At 35.2% G+C, this 16,726-nt stretch overlaps 1 protein-coding gene and 1 long non-coding RNA gene across 2 annotated transcripts in view; both read left to right on the top strand.

Annotated features, from left to right (window-relative positions):
- LOC135849487 (homeobox protein Nkx-6.2-like) overlaps nt 1–2,966 on the top strand; it is a 68,965-nt gene extending 65,999 nt beyond the window's left edge. Inside the window, exon 3 of the mRNA XM_065369954.1 lies at nt 135–2,966. Within this exon, the coding sequence (XP_065226026.1) occupies nt 135–329 (195 nt within the window). The 3' untranslated portion in view covers nt 330–2,966. The remainder of the gene's footprint in view (nt 1–134) is intronic.
- Nucleotides 1–14,183, top strand: part of LOC135849494 (uncharacterized) — a 109,485-nt gene extending 95,302 nt beyond the window's left edge. The window contains exons 6-7 of the long non-coding RNA XR_010559551.1: nt 5,961–6,005; nt 14,102–14,183. This is a non-coding gene — a long non-coding RNA (uncharacterized LOC135849494). The remainder of the gene's footprint in view (nt 1–5,960; nt 6,006–14,101) is intronic.
- Nucleotides 14,184–16,726: the final 2,543 nt, after the last annotated feature.

Here is a 16,726-nt window from a genome sequence, read left to right as displayed (position 1 = left end):
CTACACCCTATACAATACCTATAGTACCTATCTCATCGTTTATTACGATTTAGTACCTAGTTTTTCCCACTGGTTTTTTTTTTTTTTACATACACCTGTACTAACCTTCGTTATTTTTTTTTCTCTTTTTCTAGGTATGGTTTCAAAACAGAAGAACAAAATGGAGAAAGAAACACGCCGCCGAAATGGCCACAGTCAAGAGAAAACAAGAAGAAATGAAATCAGAAGAAAGCGACGACGATGATAGAGAGTTCAACGCGGCGAAACGATTTAGAAGAGAATTAGCAGCTCATTGCGGTAATCCACCGCCACCTCATATTCAAACATAGCATCCGATTTGGCCGACGTGTGCCACGTTACCAGGATCACACATCGGTTTAGATGCGAAACAAAATAGAGATTAGGGTGATTTTTTTTGTCTTTTTTTTTCCTTTTACTTTTCCGAGTCGCGTGTGTTGTGCTGGTTGTTGTTGTTCCAGGACCAATACAAGCACACGCGATAATTGATATTACCAAAGAGAATGTGTAAATTATTATTTACCATTTTGTTTACTTAAATATAATTTACGTGTTTTATTTTTGTATATATTCCTGATTGAATTTTTTTTCTCCTCTTTTTTTTTTCATTTGAATATTTCAAAAAATATATAAAAAATGTATGTGTAATATTATGTTTGTATTGTTGTACATAGTTCGATTTATATGTGATTACGATATCGTGTAATTGTTTTACAATTATTGGATTTGTTATACGGAATCAATTATTGGTCGCTTTTTACATTATGTAGGTTCCTAAGGTTATCGTTATTTTTTAATTTGTTTAGCCTTGTTTTGTTCTCTCTCCTTTTTTTTTTTTTGGGTTTCTGAAGTCGATGTGTAATGGGTCACAAGGCGAGGAATTTAGGGTAGCGAAATTTGTCCTGGAGATGTAGACGTTTTAGAACTCGAATCTATTATTGGCAACGTCGCATCACTTTCAGATCATTTTAAAGCAAGGTCTCCTTTTGACCTAGGTCAGCGTTTCTTTTTTCAAAGATGTGGGTTAGCAATTATTTGTTTATGGCATTCAGGAGTAGTACAAACCTATTTCTTCAAAAAAAATATCATGGTGGGGGGGGGGGGTGTAAATCAGATAAAGAGCTTTTAAGATGATGGAGTATCCTGATGAAAGATACGGTTTTCAAACGTTCAGTCTTCAGTATCAGCATAAAATAACTTTTGAGAAAGCTTGCTCGTCGATGAATATATTTTGATGTGTTTGAATTATACGCATGTCTGACTGAAAGTATTGGCAACGTCGCTTGACTATAAAATAACCTGATTAAGAGTTTACATGATAGTGGGCGTATCTCAATGGACTGGAAAAAATTACTCTCATGTTCAAATGTAATGCTGAATGTATCATTGGCAACGTCGCTTTTCTTCAATAGTCAGGAATATGAGGATGTGTCCTGACAGATCATTGGCCAATGGCACAATATTTTGATAATTATGTATCGCATCTGTTTGGGTTTTTGAATAGGATTTCTTTAGGTTTTTGCTAAAAGATGATGCTTTCAACTTTTTGCTGTTGGGTTTGAAATTATTGTAGTTCTTGAATTTTTCGAACAAAACTTTTTGATATTGACTCGCCTTGTACCCTTTTTGTTTAATGTTCTAGTTCCAGTGGTCTTTAATATTCTCATGCTGCTGTTGCATTGCTTCGAGTTTTTCATTTTTGTGAGTGAAGGAGGGGGAGAAGGGGGGTTTATATTGACCAAAAATATGCGTGTTTTAAAATCAAAAGAATTCCATTCAGAAATTTCTCCATTCGTTTTTGAAAAAAATGTTCAAAAAGTTGGTATATATTTGAAAAGTTTCAATGTCTCACTTCGTTTTTTAAAATAATTTTTGATAGGCATAATATTAATAATTTGCATTTATTGGAGTACAATTCGAAAAATTGGAAAAATGTTCAAAATATCATCAATCTCCCTCCCTCCCCCCTCCATTTAAAATATTCCATAAGACTGAAAAAGAGAAAAATTCGTGTGTCAAATTTTGATTTCTTCCCCCCCCCCTCCGGAAAAAAACATTATGAAATATTGGCAGAATGCCTCACCAATGATAGATTGGAATGATTAAGGTATTTTGGCCCCCCCTCCCCCTCGAAAAATCCTAAAATGTTCGAAGAAATTGACGTGTAAAATATCGAACATATCCTCTCTCCCCTCCCTCAATGGGAAGTCGTAAAGTATTTGAAACATGTTCTACCAAAAATCCTGATAAAATCTTGCTTTTTCTTGTTGAAACTTTTTTAGATACCTTCACTAATTGTACAAAAAGACGTGTTGAACCTCTCCTCCTCCCCTCCTCACTAGAAAAAAAAATATTTTGAGTTGTTTGGAACTTGCTTTTTATTATTCCAATATTCAGTTTATCGATAATATGTACATTAAGTATGTATTATTGGCAAAGTTACGTCGGCGTCGCCTTAAAGGACTTGATAATAAGTGAGATTCCAAATATGAGAAGCGTCTGCAGCGTTGCCAAATACCTGTTCTGACAATCACAACTCTGAATTGATTGTTTGAAAACAAAAATCAAATTTCTGAATTTAAAATTTGTTATCTGATTATGAATAACTTCCATGTCCTTATACCTACTTACGATATATGCTCATTACACATCGATATACGTACCTACTTGATTAAATTTTTCCGGCTGTCGTTTAAAGCAAATTCAATAATTGAAATAAGTAGTTTCACTTTGATCTCTTTAAAATTAGAATGGAATATTATTAGTACCTACATACTTACATGAATGTCGTTTTGCATATATACTTGAATATTTTTTCGTACTTAATAAACATGTTCCTGAATATTAAACGTTTATTTTTCTCAAAATGGGTAGAAATGGTCAAAGAATATATTTTTTTTTTTTTGAAACAAAATGACAACAAATTCAGGTGCCCTTTTATTTATACGAATGCTTTTTTGTACTATTAATTAATGTGTAAATAAAGTGTTTACATTTTAATAGGTGTGTTTTTATTGAGAAAAAGATGCGCGGATTTTTTTTGGGAATATTTACAATAGGTAGGCCTACGATGAGTGCTACCTACAGATTCATAAATGATGAAAAAAAAAATAAGTGTAACATTTTCATTGATTATATTTTGAAAGAAAATGTATTTTGGAGTTCCTTTCCTATACATCTTGTGCTGATTCAGTTTGTGTTGATCCATTATTATTTCTATGAATTGGCACAGCTAAGGAAAAAGAGGGGAGTTATGACCCAAGAATTATTGGTGTGTTCAAAAATTACTTTCTGATTTTTTTGTCAGACTTTTCATTTTGTAATTCCAAATATCTAGTTAACTTGAACAAAAAACGTATCCATGATTCTAAACTATCCTTGGACGAGAGGAGACTTTACACCCATTTTTTTCGAAAAATCATCTCTGAAAGGAGAGGGAGAGAAATGTAAACGTCTTTGATGCCTACTCGAAGAAATCGATAATCGATATATGTATCAAAAAAGTTTTCGAAAACGCTCACATTTTGTTACTCGAGTATTTTTGTAGTGTCAACTTCTGCAAAAAGAGAATATGAAAAGCCATCAAAAAAAGTAGGTGGGCCCAATTATAGGTGATTAGGTATCGAATGGAATGGGTGTTATTTATTCTATGATTTTCTAGTGTGATGTACCCCTCCCCGCCTGCTGAAATTAGCAGAAAAAAGAGAAGAAAAAAGTCTGCTCTCGAAGAAAAGTTTTAAAATCGTGGATAATTTGATTTTTTTTGCTTCGACTTGAATTTTTGTAGTAGGTGTAATATTAGTTCTCCAAATTCTGACTTGAAATATCTATAAAAGTCAATCGACTCCCCCCCCCCCAGTTTTCAATAGTCAGCATCGCGTGATGCGGATTTGCTCATGCTTGAAAAAATTGTTAGAAGCGTCAATAAGATTTCTTGATATTTTTCAATTCCTTACAAATTTTGCAAACTATGTTTTTGCCTTTCATTATAGGTACCTTCCTTTGAGGAAGGAAGGAGAATTTCATTACTGTTTTACTCATGTTGACTCCAAAATCTGCGAATGGGTTGTGATTGGGATGTTGAAGGGGGGGGGGGGAGAGATAGTGGATGCTAAAAGTGTCCCTAAATAAGTTGTATTTTTTTGAAGGTTGAAAAGTTTAAAAAATCTCAAACTTTAAAAATCGTTGTTTTTTTTCAGCTAAAGTCAAAATGTGCCTAAAGTCATGCCATGTAGGTATAAGGAGGGGGAGGAATGTTTGATTTTAGGGGTACCTACTGTCACGTACAGAAATGCGAGTAGGAAACACACGAATTGTATAAAAAAAACATCACGAAAAATTCCACAACAAAAGTACCGATATGTGGTTCGATTAATAAACATAACGGTACATTCGCACGTTCAAGGGCGAGGTGGATAGCCCTAGCATAGCGCCAGGCGCTAATGAACGATTAGTCGCGAAATAATTAAATTAGAAGAAAGAACTATCCGCCTCCTCGTAATAATAATCGAATAGAATTAAATTGAATCGTGTATATTGTATTGTGAATCGAAAAAACGTTGATGTTACCTGTATCTAATCGGAGGAAATATTTATCTTGTTCGAATGCGTGTAAGTATATGATAATTTTGGTGACTGTGATATTCGTGTCGAAAATACTGCTGAGTGACTTATGATCTATTTGCTTGTGCGTAAAGTCGAATATATTAATCTCGAATTTGGTTCGAAGGGGCGAAGCTACACTACCTAGATGAATTAGTTTTGAGTGAGTAATTTTTTTCAAATTTTGAGAACTCTTGAACTTGATAGAAAATGAACTTTTAGCTTTTCTAATTGTTTAAATGCGATCATGGTGTAGTTAAGAGACTATTTAAATAAAACCAAAAAAAAAATAAAAAAATTTTAAACTTGAAAAAAAAACCTAAAAAATCTGAAACTTTGACCTTGTTGGGAAGGAGAAGAATGAACATTAACTTGAAATTTTGAAATTTTGTCCACTTTTTTGATATCATTTAGCCATGGTTTTTTGCCAAGTTCGTCTCGTCTCATCAATTTAGAAAAAAATTGAAAATTATTATAACTGAACCTATGATAGGAGACGGGTGGGAGCCCACAATTTCAAGAAAAAACACGACAACAACAACAATAATTTGGATCAGTTTTCAAATTGCTGATTCCCATTTTTACATCAGCTTGACCTCAAAATCTGAAGTGAGGATTTGTAGGAAGGGTTAGGCCCTAATAATTTTGAAAAATACAATATAAGTCCTTTAGTGAAATTTTAATTGTATAGGATCAAACATGCGTTGAAATCAGAATCGGCTTGTTCGAAAGTCATTCGATACTGACATCAATTTTTTCGTCCTTCTCCCTTGTTTGAAGCTTATTGTGATGAAAGGCCTTGAAAAAACACACCATGTCTATCATGAAATACAATTTTCTTTCCAACTACATGTGGCCCGTAATCTAAGTAAAAATTTGAGAAACTAATTTTAAAGTAAGAAAAATTGATGAAAAGAAAAAAATAAGGTTCATAAAAATGAAAAAATCAGTTTTTTCGGAAAAATTTAATTTCTTTTTCACCCGATTTACTGGAAGAATACCTAATTGATATTATTAATAGGAGGGGGCAGTGGATGGCGTAGTCAATAGGAAAACATAAAGTGGGCAATGTTTCTAATTTTCATGTTCATTGTGTCTAAAAATAAATACAGATTTTCACATACCTAAAATTGGTTTTCTCCTCTCTTTGGGAAAGAATCCTAGCTTTTACATATTAATTGTCAAGTGGAGGCTTAGTTCAAGAAGATTTAATTTGATGAAGCAGGTGGAATTCGATTTGCTGTTTATAAGTTACTTGTAGATACTCGTATAAGTCCTATGAGTACTTAATTATTAACTAACTAAGTAATCGAAAGTATTGTTTAATTTTTCTGTTTTAGATCACAACGATTCTTCGTCTAAGGAATGAGAAAATATGATGATAAGTAAGTTTTAAAAAATTTTTTATGGTAGACCAACATCCTTAAATTATCTGCCAAACGCCTTCTTCAAATTATGCCCCAAATGCAGCCTACCTCTGACAGAAGAAATGAGAGTGAAAAATCATCGCCTAAAATAATTCGAATGTTTTTTTTTCAAAATGTTTGAAATTTTTCTGACAGTAAGTAATTAAATTTGAAACCTTATGTGTATGACAGAGGCTTGAGCTAGTTGGTCAAAGTTTGTTATTTTTAGCTTATTTTATTAGTTTTGAATTTCGAGCCTATTTTTCCTCTCTTAAATTCTGAAATTTTGCAAAGCTTAATGAATTATTTTGCATTTGGAAAAAAAACATATTCTTTCAATTAATTAGAAACGCTATTCATCGGTATTTCCGAATTTTTAAACATCGACTACCGCGATTTAGGCCTTCTCATTCATTCTCATCGGAAGGAAAATTGGCTCGAAAAAAAGGCGAAAAATGATAAAATTAATTTCTTAATAAGATCGAAAAAATTAATTGAAACGGTTACGTCATCATTCGTGTTGCGTAAAAACCGCGTTCTCTGGCCGGTGTGGGGAGCGGGAGCCGGAGAGAAAAGAAAGAAGGAGAAAAAAAATATATAGAAATTGGCAATCGGTATAAATTAGAAAATTTTTGCGAAACAAGTTGTAAAAATAGTCGCAAAGTTGGAAAAGTTTTTGATTAATAAAATTACCGAAGGAGGAAAATATTATAGAAAAATGCTTTTTCCAAACTATTCTGCAATTTATTTAGTATAAGAAAATGGATTCACATTTTGATTGAGTTTCCAATAAGCTGGATATTACTTTTTCGGGACGGTTTGTTTCGTGTATCTTTTATAACGACCATATAGTGAAAGAAAATGATTCCATATAAGCTAACAACAACAGCATTACGGCTGTTATACAACGATAAGAACAAAATGTGGCTTTTTCTGCTCTTTTTCTTCTCGTGCTTTTTCAGCCAATCGAATTCCCGTAATTGAAATGATAAGAATCTATTGTTACTGCATTTGGCGCCGAGCTTATTTCTTCCTACGTGTTACCATGGTAACTTATTCCTTTGTGGAAACAGCCAAACCAAAAACGCGACACGTTCTTATAAATAATCACTTCACAATGAGAAAGAATAATGTAATGTGAAGAATGTTTTTAAAGTGATGAGATAACTTTTTCAAAAACCAACTACAACGAGAAAATTTTTATTGCGTTACGCCAAATATATATCTATACTTGGTTAGTCGAGAAACAAAGGGAGGAGGGAGGAAGGGAAAAAAAAGGCTGAAATATTCTCGCCGAGTTACCATCATCGTCGTCGAGCGAGAGAAAATACCGAGCTGGTTATTTTTACTCGCCAACATTCGCATTTTCCAAAATTACGCTGACAAATCGCTTACGCGGTGGTTTTTCTACTCGTCGGTTTGCAGCGAATGAATTTTTAAATAGATTTTTCCATTCGAATATACGAATAAGAGCCTTGTGACTTGCGAAGAATAACGACCCAGCGACGGTTACATGTCGCTGCCAAGTGCCATAGTATTCGTTTGAGCGTAGAAATGCGGAAAAAATGATCCATTATAGGCTACCTAATGTGAGAAAGGTCGAATCAAACATGGAAAACGGTCGCATTTACAAGTATCACATACTTAGATAGGTACATTAGGTAGTTGGTACATTATTATAAATAGTGTACAAGACAAATTGAAAGAAATTAATTTAAGCCATTGAATTTTCCCAAAGAGTGAATGTTTAATGCTCTCGTATCTTTATAGTGCACCTATATGCTCCTATAATATGATTATGTACGCAACAGTCAAAGGTACCTTCTGTGTAATGTGTATGGGCGATTATTACATGCACGTTAATGTAGATGTTGTTATAGTACTATGTACTACTACTGCTACGTATGGAAAGTATAATTCGATGAATTATGATTTGCTCGTTCTCTCTTTCTCTCTGTTGTCGTTTTGTATACGTCTGAAAATAGAGCTGCGAGTCGACTTTATAAATTAATTCTTTTATTCACGATGAAGCATTTTTACAGGGGGTAATCCTGCTCGCGCAGTCATTAGGTTAAATGTAACTATATCGTTTATTGTCGAATCTTTCTAAGTGGGTCTCAAAACAGTGGTGTTGTGTGCCCGCAGGGTACGCCTGGTACTTGTACGATGTATACGTTAACTAGACTGCTTCGGGTGTTTTTGGTTGCTGGAGAATATGGGTTGCTCGAAATGTCATTTGGATGAAGGTTTTTTATGTGTGAAAGTGAATGGGAAATGGACTAGGCTGTTTTTTGGTAAAATTTTTATACAGAATAATATGTTGAAAACTGATTTTCTCTGGTATCCTGCAGACTTTTTGTTTATAGTGATGGTCATTGACAATGTGGTGATTTTTCTTTTGAAGTGATGAATCATTGATTTCTGTTATGATCACTACACTGACTTATTCTAGTAATTTTTTAGGTGGATTGTTATGACATGTGAGTTATTTATTGATCTTTTTTCAAGAAGCTGCTACTGATAAGAATTAAAATTGATAAATCGATAATTTTTTACACTGATTTGTCAGGAATCATAAGTGATTTTTAAGTGGTTGCCATTTATATTTCAGTAACTTCTTCACTGATTTTTCAGTAATTACCTCCTATTCCTCCAAACTAATATTCCTATGATTTTTTTTTCTAGTGGCTGTTTTAACGGAAGTTTTTTATAGTGATCAAAATCAAAAAATTGATTTTCATTTTTTACTCTGCTGAGTTTATGCTCAGAGATGACCATTGGCATTTCAATGATTTGTCAAGTGTATAGCTATAGCTACCAATTCTACCATTGATATTGGTACATGTTTTAGTGATTTTCTTCAGCAATTATTTCTGTACCTAATCAATTAATCATACGTAAATTTCAATAATGTTCCGAGTGATTTTCTTGTCGTTGCCATTGATATTGACATTGATATTATGTCTCTTGGGCCCAGAGTCCGTCAACAAATTCTATCACACGTACCGATCAGCATTACGTCACGTCGATCCGCGTGTCGCGCGAGAGACCGGACAATTGAACCAATTACCCCCAAGAGGCCAGACAGGCGGACGTGTGATCATGAGAAGCCAGATATACAAGTCGATGACCTCGAGAGACTGGGTGGTTAGGTCAGTGACCTTGAGATGCTGGAGGAGCTGACATATGATCTTGGAAAGCCAGACGGACGGGCCAATGACCTTAAAAGGCCATACAGGCAGGCAGACAGACAAACTTGAGAAGCTGGTTAGACGGGTCAATAACCTTAAGAGGCCAGACAGACGATCTTGAGAGGCTAAATGAACAGGTCAATGACCTGGAGGGACTGGGTGGTTAGGTCACTGACCTTGAGAAACTGGAGAAGCAGACAGATGATCTAGGAAAGCCAGATGGACGGGTGAGTGACCTTGAAAGACTTGTTGGTTAAGTCAGTGACTTTGAGAGACTGGAGGAGCAGACAGATGATATTGGAAAGCCAGACGAACGGGTCAATGACCTTAAAAGGCCATACAGGCAGGCAGACAGACAAACTTGAGAAGCTGGTTGGACGGGTCAATATCCTTAAGAGGCCAAATGAACAGGTCAATGACCTGGAATGACTGGGTGGTTAGGTCAGTGACCTTAAGAAACTGGAGAATCAGACATATGATCTAAGAAAGCCAAACGAACGGGTCAATGACCTTAAGAGGCCATACAAGCAGGCAGACAGACAACCTTTAGAACCCGGCTATATGGGTCAATGATCTTGAAGACAGATGCGTGACCTTGAGTAGTCAGACAGGTGGTTTAATGACTTTGAAACACCATGCAGATGTTCTAGAGAGATCAGGCAGACAGATCAATGACTTTATGAAGCTAGACAAGCGCACAGACGATCTTTAAAAGCCAAACAGACAGGCCAATGACCTCAAGAGATCAGACAGACAACCTTGAAGAGCCAAACGGATGGGTCTATGGTGTTGAGATGCCAGACAAGTGGGTCAATGACCTTCAGAAGCTAGACAGTGCCTCCAGTGATGATCTTGAAAAGCCATATACGTGTACGGGTCAATGATCTTATGAGATCAGTAATGCGGACATATGACCTTGAAAATCCAGACAAATTGGTTTATGACCTTGAAAGACTGATTCGATAGGTCAATGATCTTGAAAATCCAACCAATCAGACATGCGACCTTGAAAAGGCAAACATAAGGGTCAATGACCTTGAGAGGTCGAAGGCAGGTGATCTTCAGAAGTGAGATGAATGTATAGAACTTTAAAGGAACGGGCAATTGACCTTGAAAAGTTTAGCAGAAGGAGTCAATGACCTTGAAAGGTCGTGCAGTCATGCAGGTCAATGACCTTAAAAACAGAGACAAGTAGACAATAATCTTGAAAAGCCAGACAGAGACGGGTCAATGATTTTGAGAAGTCAAGACAGTCAGACTGGAGACCTTGAGATGCCATACAAATGGGCCGATGACTTAAGAGGCCAATGCAGGCTGGCAGACAACCTTGAGAAGCCAGAAATGCATTTTTTTAGTGGTTTTCTTTGACGATTGGTGATTTTTGACTGAATTTTTTTTTTCAGAAAACTTATTTTCATACTGTAGGTACATAGTTGGTACCTACCTACAGGGTGCCCAGAAATATCGAGCACCCCTAAAAAAAGTTTTCTACTAAAATACTTTGGTTGGTCACAGTGAATGATAATAATGATAGCACATGATTTGGTTGTTGGACTGGAGAGATAACATTCCACCAATCATATTCATCTATTTCACGTTATTGCCAACCTATATTTTGAATGAAAAACTTTCTTTGGGGTACTCGATATTTCTGGGCACCCTGTGTCTACCTACCTACCTATTCTGAGATATTTTCTCAAGTGACTGTGATTGATGATTGGTGAGTCTTATGGTGATGATTTGTTCAGTTTGGGACCGTTGATACTTCACCGATTTATCTCTGATTTTTGATGTAATAGTTCTGGCCTACATTAATATGCTTATTCTGGCGTTTTGGGGGGGGGGGAGGAAAAAATTTCTTTTGACATTTTAGTGATTTATCGTGATATTTTACTACTTTTCAAGCTTCACTCTTCACCAGTATTCTATGATTTTTTTTCCTATAGTGGCATATCTCTGAAATTTCAGTGTTTTTTTTCCATCGACCTTTACTAATATTCTAGTAATTTTTTTGTTGGGGGGGGGGAGGACTGTCTCTGATGTTTTAGTAATTTTTTAAATACTTACTGAGTTTGTATTGATTTTTTTCACTACTTTTGTGAAATTCATCGTTGAATTCTTCGTGTGCTGTGATTCTCTTTGAATTTTACGAAATTCGGAATGAAGGAGATCGAGGCAATTTATTCAATAAATGACTATTGGGTTCAAGTTTTAAATTTTTTACCAGTTTGGCAATGTAATTTGATCGATTATCTTGTCATTGAAATGACGAAAAACTCGGGTGGGGGGGGGGGGACTTCTATAATTTTTGGCTATGTGACTGAGGTATTTGCCACTTTTGTCATGAAAAAGTTCTTATGCAGATTCCAATTTAAAAAATTCCTATCAGGTCCATTTTTTTTTTGTTTTTTTTTGAGAAATTGATCAGTGAATTGCTCGTGGCTTGATGAAGTTGGTAACATCAAACTGATAAGAAAAGCATTTATTATCTTTCCTCAGTTTTGATAACGTTCATCTCAAATTGACAAAAATTTGGCTACATTTGGAAAATTTTCAGTTTTAGCCTTACGTAAATTTCACTTTTCTCTATCCTGCAATTTTCTTTTTCAATCAATCAAATACTCATTTTGAGTGTTTAAACTAAACATTATTTAATAGCTCTTCTTATGCTCTGACCTCATATCACGTTAATGGTAGAATTCTTCTCATTTTTGGTGAAAATTTCACTACAAATTATGAGTCAAAAACTCATGAAGTTCTATTTCCATTTCAAAAACACGAAATACAGGCCAAAATACCTCAACAATGTCTACTTTCCACAGCCCTTAGCGCGTGACAAGTGTTGGCTTAAAACGAATAATACCAATTTGTAAACCTCGATTGGCCAATTTCTAGCCACTTGACGAAGCACCAATACTCCAATAGCCTGCCTATAAGGTCTCATGACTCCCTTTGCTCTCATGTCAAGCGACCTTTGACACGCGATAAATATAAATGCACGACACTGTGAAGTACGAATGTGGAAATCCATTCGATTTTTACATTCGGTGATCAGCACCTTTCACATTTTGCGACCAGAATATTGCATTTTGCTCGTACCTTTGACTTTTTGTACAGATGTAGGTTACATAGAGCAACAGCAGTTGCATTTAGACTAATTGATGGCGCGAGTGTTTCACAGTCGAGTAGAGATGCTATCTTTGAGAATCACTAAACATTTCGAGTTATAAAAAGTAATTGTATTATAGCAAGACTTGTATATAATATATAATATGGTTATATGGCCCTGCAATAATACGTCCCTTTTTATTATTAAGAAGCTGTTATACATTCGATTGAATGATTTCGTCCCTCCCAAATGCTTAACGTTCGCAGATAATGTTGACAAAAAAGGGGAGGTACCATTAACTCGCTTTATTAGCTTCCATGTTGCAGTATGAAATATATCGCCTCACGCATAAAGACAAGCGTGTAAAAAAAAGCATCCAATTCTTTAATAGTATTTTACGCTTTTTAATTTTTTTCCCAGTATCTTCTTTGTACATACGTATAAAGAATACATATGTGTTGGTATGTCAAACTGCCTTACTGTTAGAAAACCGGACAGAAGGACATGCTATAGGTCTACTCTACGCCGAGGTTTATTATAAGACACGTGCCTTATTTCTATGTACTTTGTCAACCGACGACGACGACTACTATGGCAGTGAATTTGCTGTGTCTTTGGTGTTGGTAATTAGCGCTCTAAACGGCCCAGTTGATTTGCTATGTGCGGATTCATTTATCAAATATTCTGTCGTAGAGCCCTTTGCTATGCGAAACCCACGTTAAACTCGAGAAATGCCTTATACTCTGTTAAATTGCTTCATCTTAACAGACATCCCAGAGTCAGACTTCTCCTCTCGGCCTCCGCCTCCACTCTTCCTGCTCATCATTCTCGATGGTTCATCTCACTCGTAAAAGCTTTCTAAATTACGACATAAAAGGGATTTTACTTTCCCACTTGCTAAACCATAGGATCGTTCGAAAAGTATACATGTGTTAAATTTAATCATAGACCCGAGTCCAGATCGAATTCGCCAGATAAATAGGGTTCCAAAAAAAGCCACGCAGTTTCGCGAAATACTCGAGATGTTTTCTTTTTCGAAGGGGTTGAACGAGTGTTTGTGCAAAGGAACCCGAAGCCGAAGCGTATTAATTCATTTTTAGCGCGATTAAAACCTTATAGTATAGCATTAAATAGCTTTGCCAATTACTTAGAAAATTTTAGATATGCGACCGCGACGATCATCTCTCTCGACTCCCCTTGTTCGGAGTGTTTTTGTTTTCTTTCATAGTGGTGATGAAGATATTTTCGGGGGAAAAAATGTCCTATTCGAGCTTTTAAGCACGCCCTGTACTCGTTACTTTTATGTTATAAGACATGTTTTACCCCAACTATTACTCTTATACTCGTCGTCGTGCATGTATACCCCGAAAACAGGGTTGGTTTTGACTTTCGCTGCGCAGTCTTTTTCATTATACTGTTTTTTATTAGATTATAAGAATCACTTCGCTGGATATGGCTTTTAACGTTTTCATTTTCGTTATATTGTTTCACGGGCGTCTGAATTCCTCCGCTCCGGCGAAAGAGTGTAGATGTTTTATAAATTAACCCGATAATGGATTTAATATTGGGGTACAATTTTTTTTTTGTTCTTTCGTAGTGCATTTTTTTTTCTTTTTCGCGTTTTGGATTATTTGGGAGTGTTTTATGATGAATGAAGATGGATGTTGGGTGATTGAGGAAAGAGAACGTGGCTTGATGATGTTAATGAAAATCTTTGTCTGTGTGTATTATGACGTCATATATGTAACAGGATATTTTTCATGGTTTTGTTTCAGATGAACTTCAACTCGATAATATGAAGACATCATTCGGTGGATTGTCGCTGACGTCATCGTTTCGTCGTTTTTCTACTATCAGGTAGGTGGATAAATTGAATATTATCGAGGATTGATGTGATGTAATTACCTGCTAACTCCCCCTCCTACTTCGCGTCTCGACTTTGTCCCTGTTGGTCGTCTTACAACGTGGTCCACAGTTCTGAAATTTTCAAAAATGGAAAGTCGAAACAAATTCTACACATCTCCACACTCCAGGATAAATTATTTATAGTCCAGTCAAAATATAATTAGACCCAAACATGATTGCGATCTAAGGTTTTTTGGTGAAAATTGTCTAGGATGGTGTGCTGAACAACATACTGAAAGTCCCCGCCCCTATCCCTGGACCTAACCCCACACAGAGGATCAAAGCGCCTCCCCCCATCAGTTTTTCGTCAAAAACTCCTAAAATATTGACTTTTGAGTAAAATGAGCTCAGTGATTATTTCATCTCCTCTCAAAATACCTATCAAATGAGTTATCGACCAACTCCCTAGCCGCAGGGGGGGGGGGTGGCGATACGACCCATCGAAGTGATGTGAATTTAATTATTTTACATTTTATGACTTGGGACTTGGAACCTGTCCTGATTGATCAAATAAAGTCAAACTTGGTGAATGGGATTCTTTTGGAAGTTGGAGATGACCTCTGGAGTGGGGAGAGTCAAAGTTGAAAATTACTGAAAGGTCATTTTTTTTGAAGGGGCATAATATGGACCCAAATGGATGAAAAGGATCCAAAATCATACCATTGGTCAGTACCTACATTGTAATCAATATAATGTATCCAAATTCCAGCTTCCTAGGTCATTTCCACCGCATTTGAGGTGGAATTAAGGTGGAAACCCTCTCATCTTACCCTTTTTTCGGGGGTTTCCACCTTTGAGAAAATGTATTTTAGACGAATTTTTGAAAATTAAAAATTTGGTGATTTTTTACGAGAAAATTGAAACTTAATGGAAAGTTGAAGAGCTGAAATTCGGTTCCAGGTGAACCCACTACTCCTATTTTCGACCTCCCAAATCTATTGATGGTGCTGTAGAACTGTTCTGAAGCTTTTAACGTATTTTTGAATTTTCTAGTTTTGAAAAAATTGCCTTAAAAAAGTACCCATTCAGCATGATTTTTCTTCATGGTGATTTTTTCGATCAATTCAGGCACTAATTTTCAAAATCCATTTTTTTCTCTAGCGAATTTAAGCGATCATTTTCAGAAAAAATTGTTTAGATTTGAATCAGCGAAATGAGTTTTGTTCAAATTGATCAAGATTAAAGATCTCAGAGACTGTCATTCTTCAAACTTTATAGGTGCTAAATTTTATTTCGACTTTTGTAGTTGTTTTTTACTAGAGAAACGAAAATTCCGGCAGAGGTTCCAAAATTGCTTGAAATTGTCACCAATCGATTTCCATGATGAAATGTAATTCTATTTTAATTTTTAAAAATGCATCAACATCCAAAAAATGAAACTGAAAATTTGAAGTTAAGCAAGGTGACGTATTTTTGTATGCTCTTTCGATTTGCCTATATTGGGTTCAAAAAATTTTTAGTCATTGGGATACCTTCCTTGTCTGGCACAAATTTACCAAACAAAGGGAAGTAATCCAACAGGCACAATAATTTTTAAACTGTACCAAGAGGAATCTACAGAAGGCCAAAAATTAACAACCAGTAAAAGTTTCAGGTGCTAAAATTCATGTTTAAATTTTTTGCGAATTTTTTGACTTTTCAAATTGGGCTTATTTCTCTTGAAACAAATGAAAATTTGATAAACTTGACATTAGAGGCTGAAATTTGGTTTATATTCTACTTTTTAGCTCCAGAATCGATTGACAAAAATTTCGAACCGGTTTGGAAATCTGCAGCAAAATACTTGGTTTTCTTCAGGTTTTTGAAAATACGTTATTGTACTCGTAAGTAGAGTGAAAATGAAATTCAGCTCATAAAAACTCAATTTTACCATTTTTTGACTCTTTCAATCGACTTGGGTACATATTTTCAAAAATTTTTGTGCTTGATCAAATTAATTTAAATTTTTCCCTCGATTACATATTAGCAAAAAAATTATGGAAATTCTCTGGAAGTTCTCCAACAGTTCTAAATCTTTATCAACCGAGATCACCTCGGTGGGAAGGGGGGGGTGCGAAAATGAGGCAAAAAATGCGGGTAAAGTCTCTTTTGCAAAAAAATTTCTGAATCGTGAATGGATATGGTTTTTGCTTCATGCCAAGAATTCATTGCAATTTTTTCGAAGTTCTAATCTAACAAAATGTCAGCGTTTTTTCAGGCAATGAAATTTATTTTTCGATTTTTTGCAAATTTTTTACCAATTAAATTTAGTTTAAGTATTTCTTTTTTGAAAAAAAATCGAAATTTGATAAAATTGGCATAAAAGGCTGAAATTTGGTTTAAGATATGTTCTATTTTTGAGCTGCGAAATCGATTGGTGATGGTTTCGAACTATTCTGGCAACCTGCAGCTTATTTTTGGTTTATTCTTCAGTTTTTGAAAATAAGCTGAGATCAGGATGAAAATATAATTCAGCTCATATAATTCAATTTTACCATTTTTCTAACTCTTTCAAT

Source organism: Planococcus citri, chromosome 5, assembly GCF_950023065.1.
Source record: "Planococcus citri chromosome 5, ihPlaCitr1.1, whole genome shotgun sequence".
Lineage (NCBI taxonomy): Eukaryota > Metazoa > Arthropoda > Insecta > Hemiptera > Pseudococcidae > Planococcus > Planococcus citri.
This window is presented reverse-complemented; position numbering and strand designations above follow the sequence as displayed.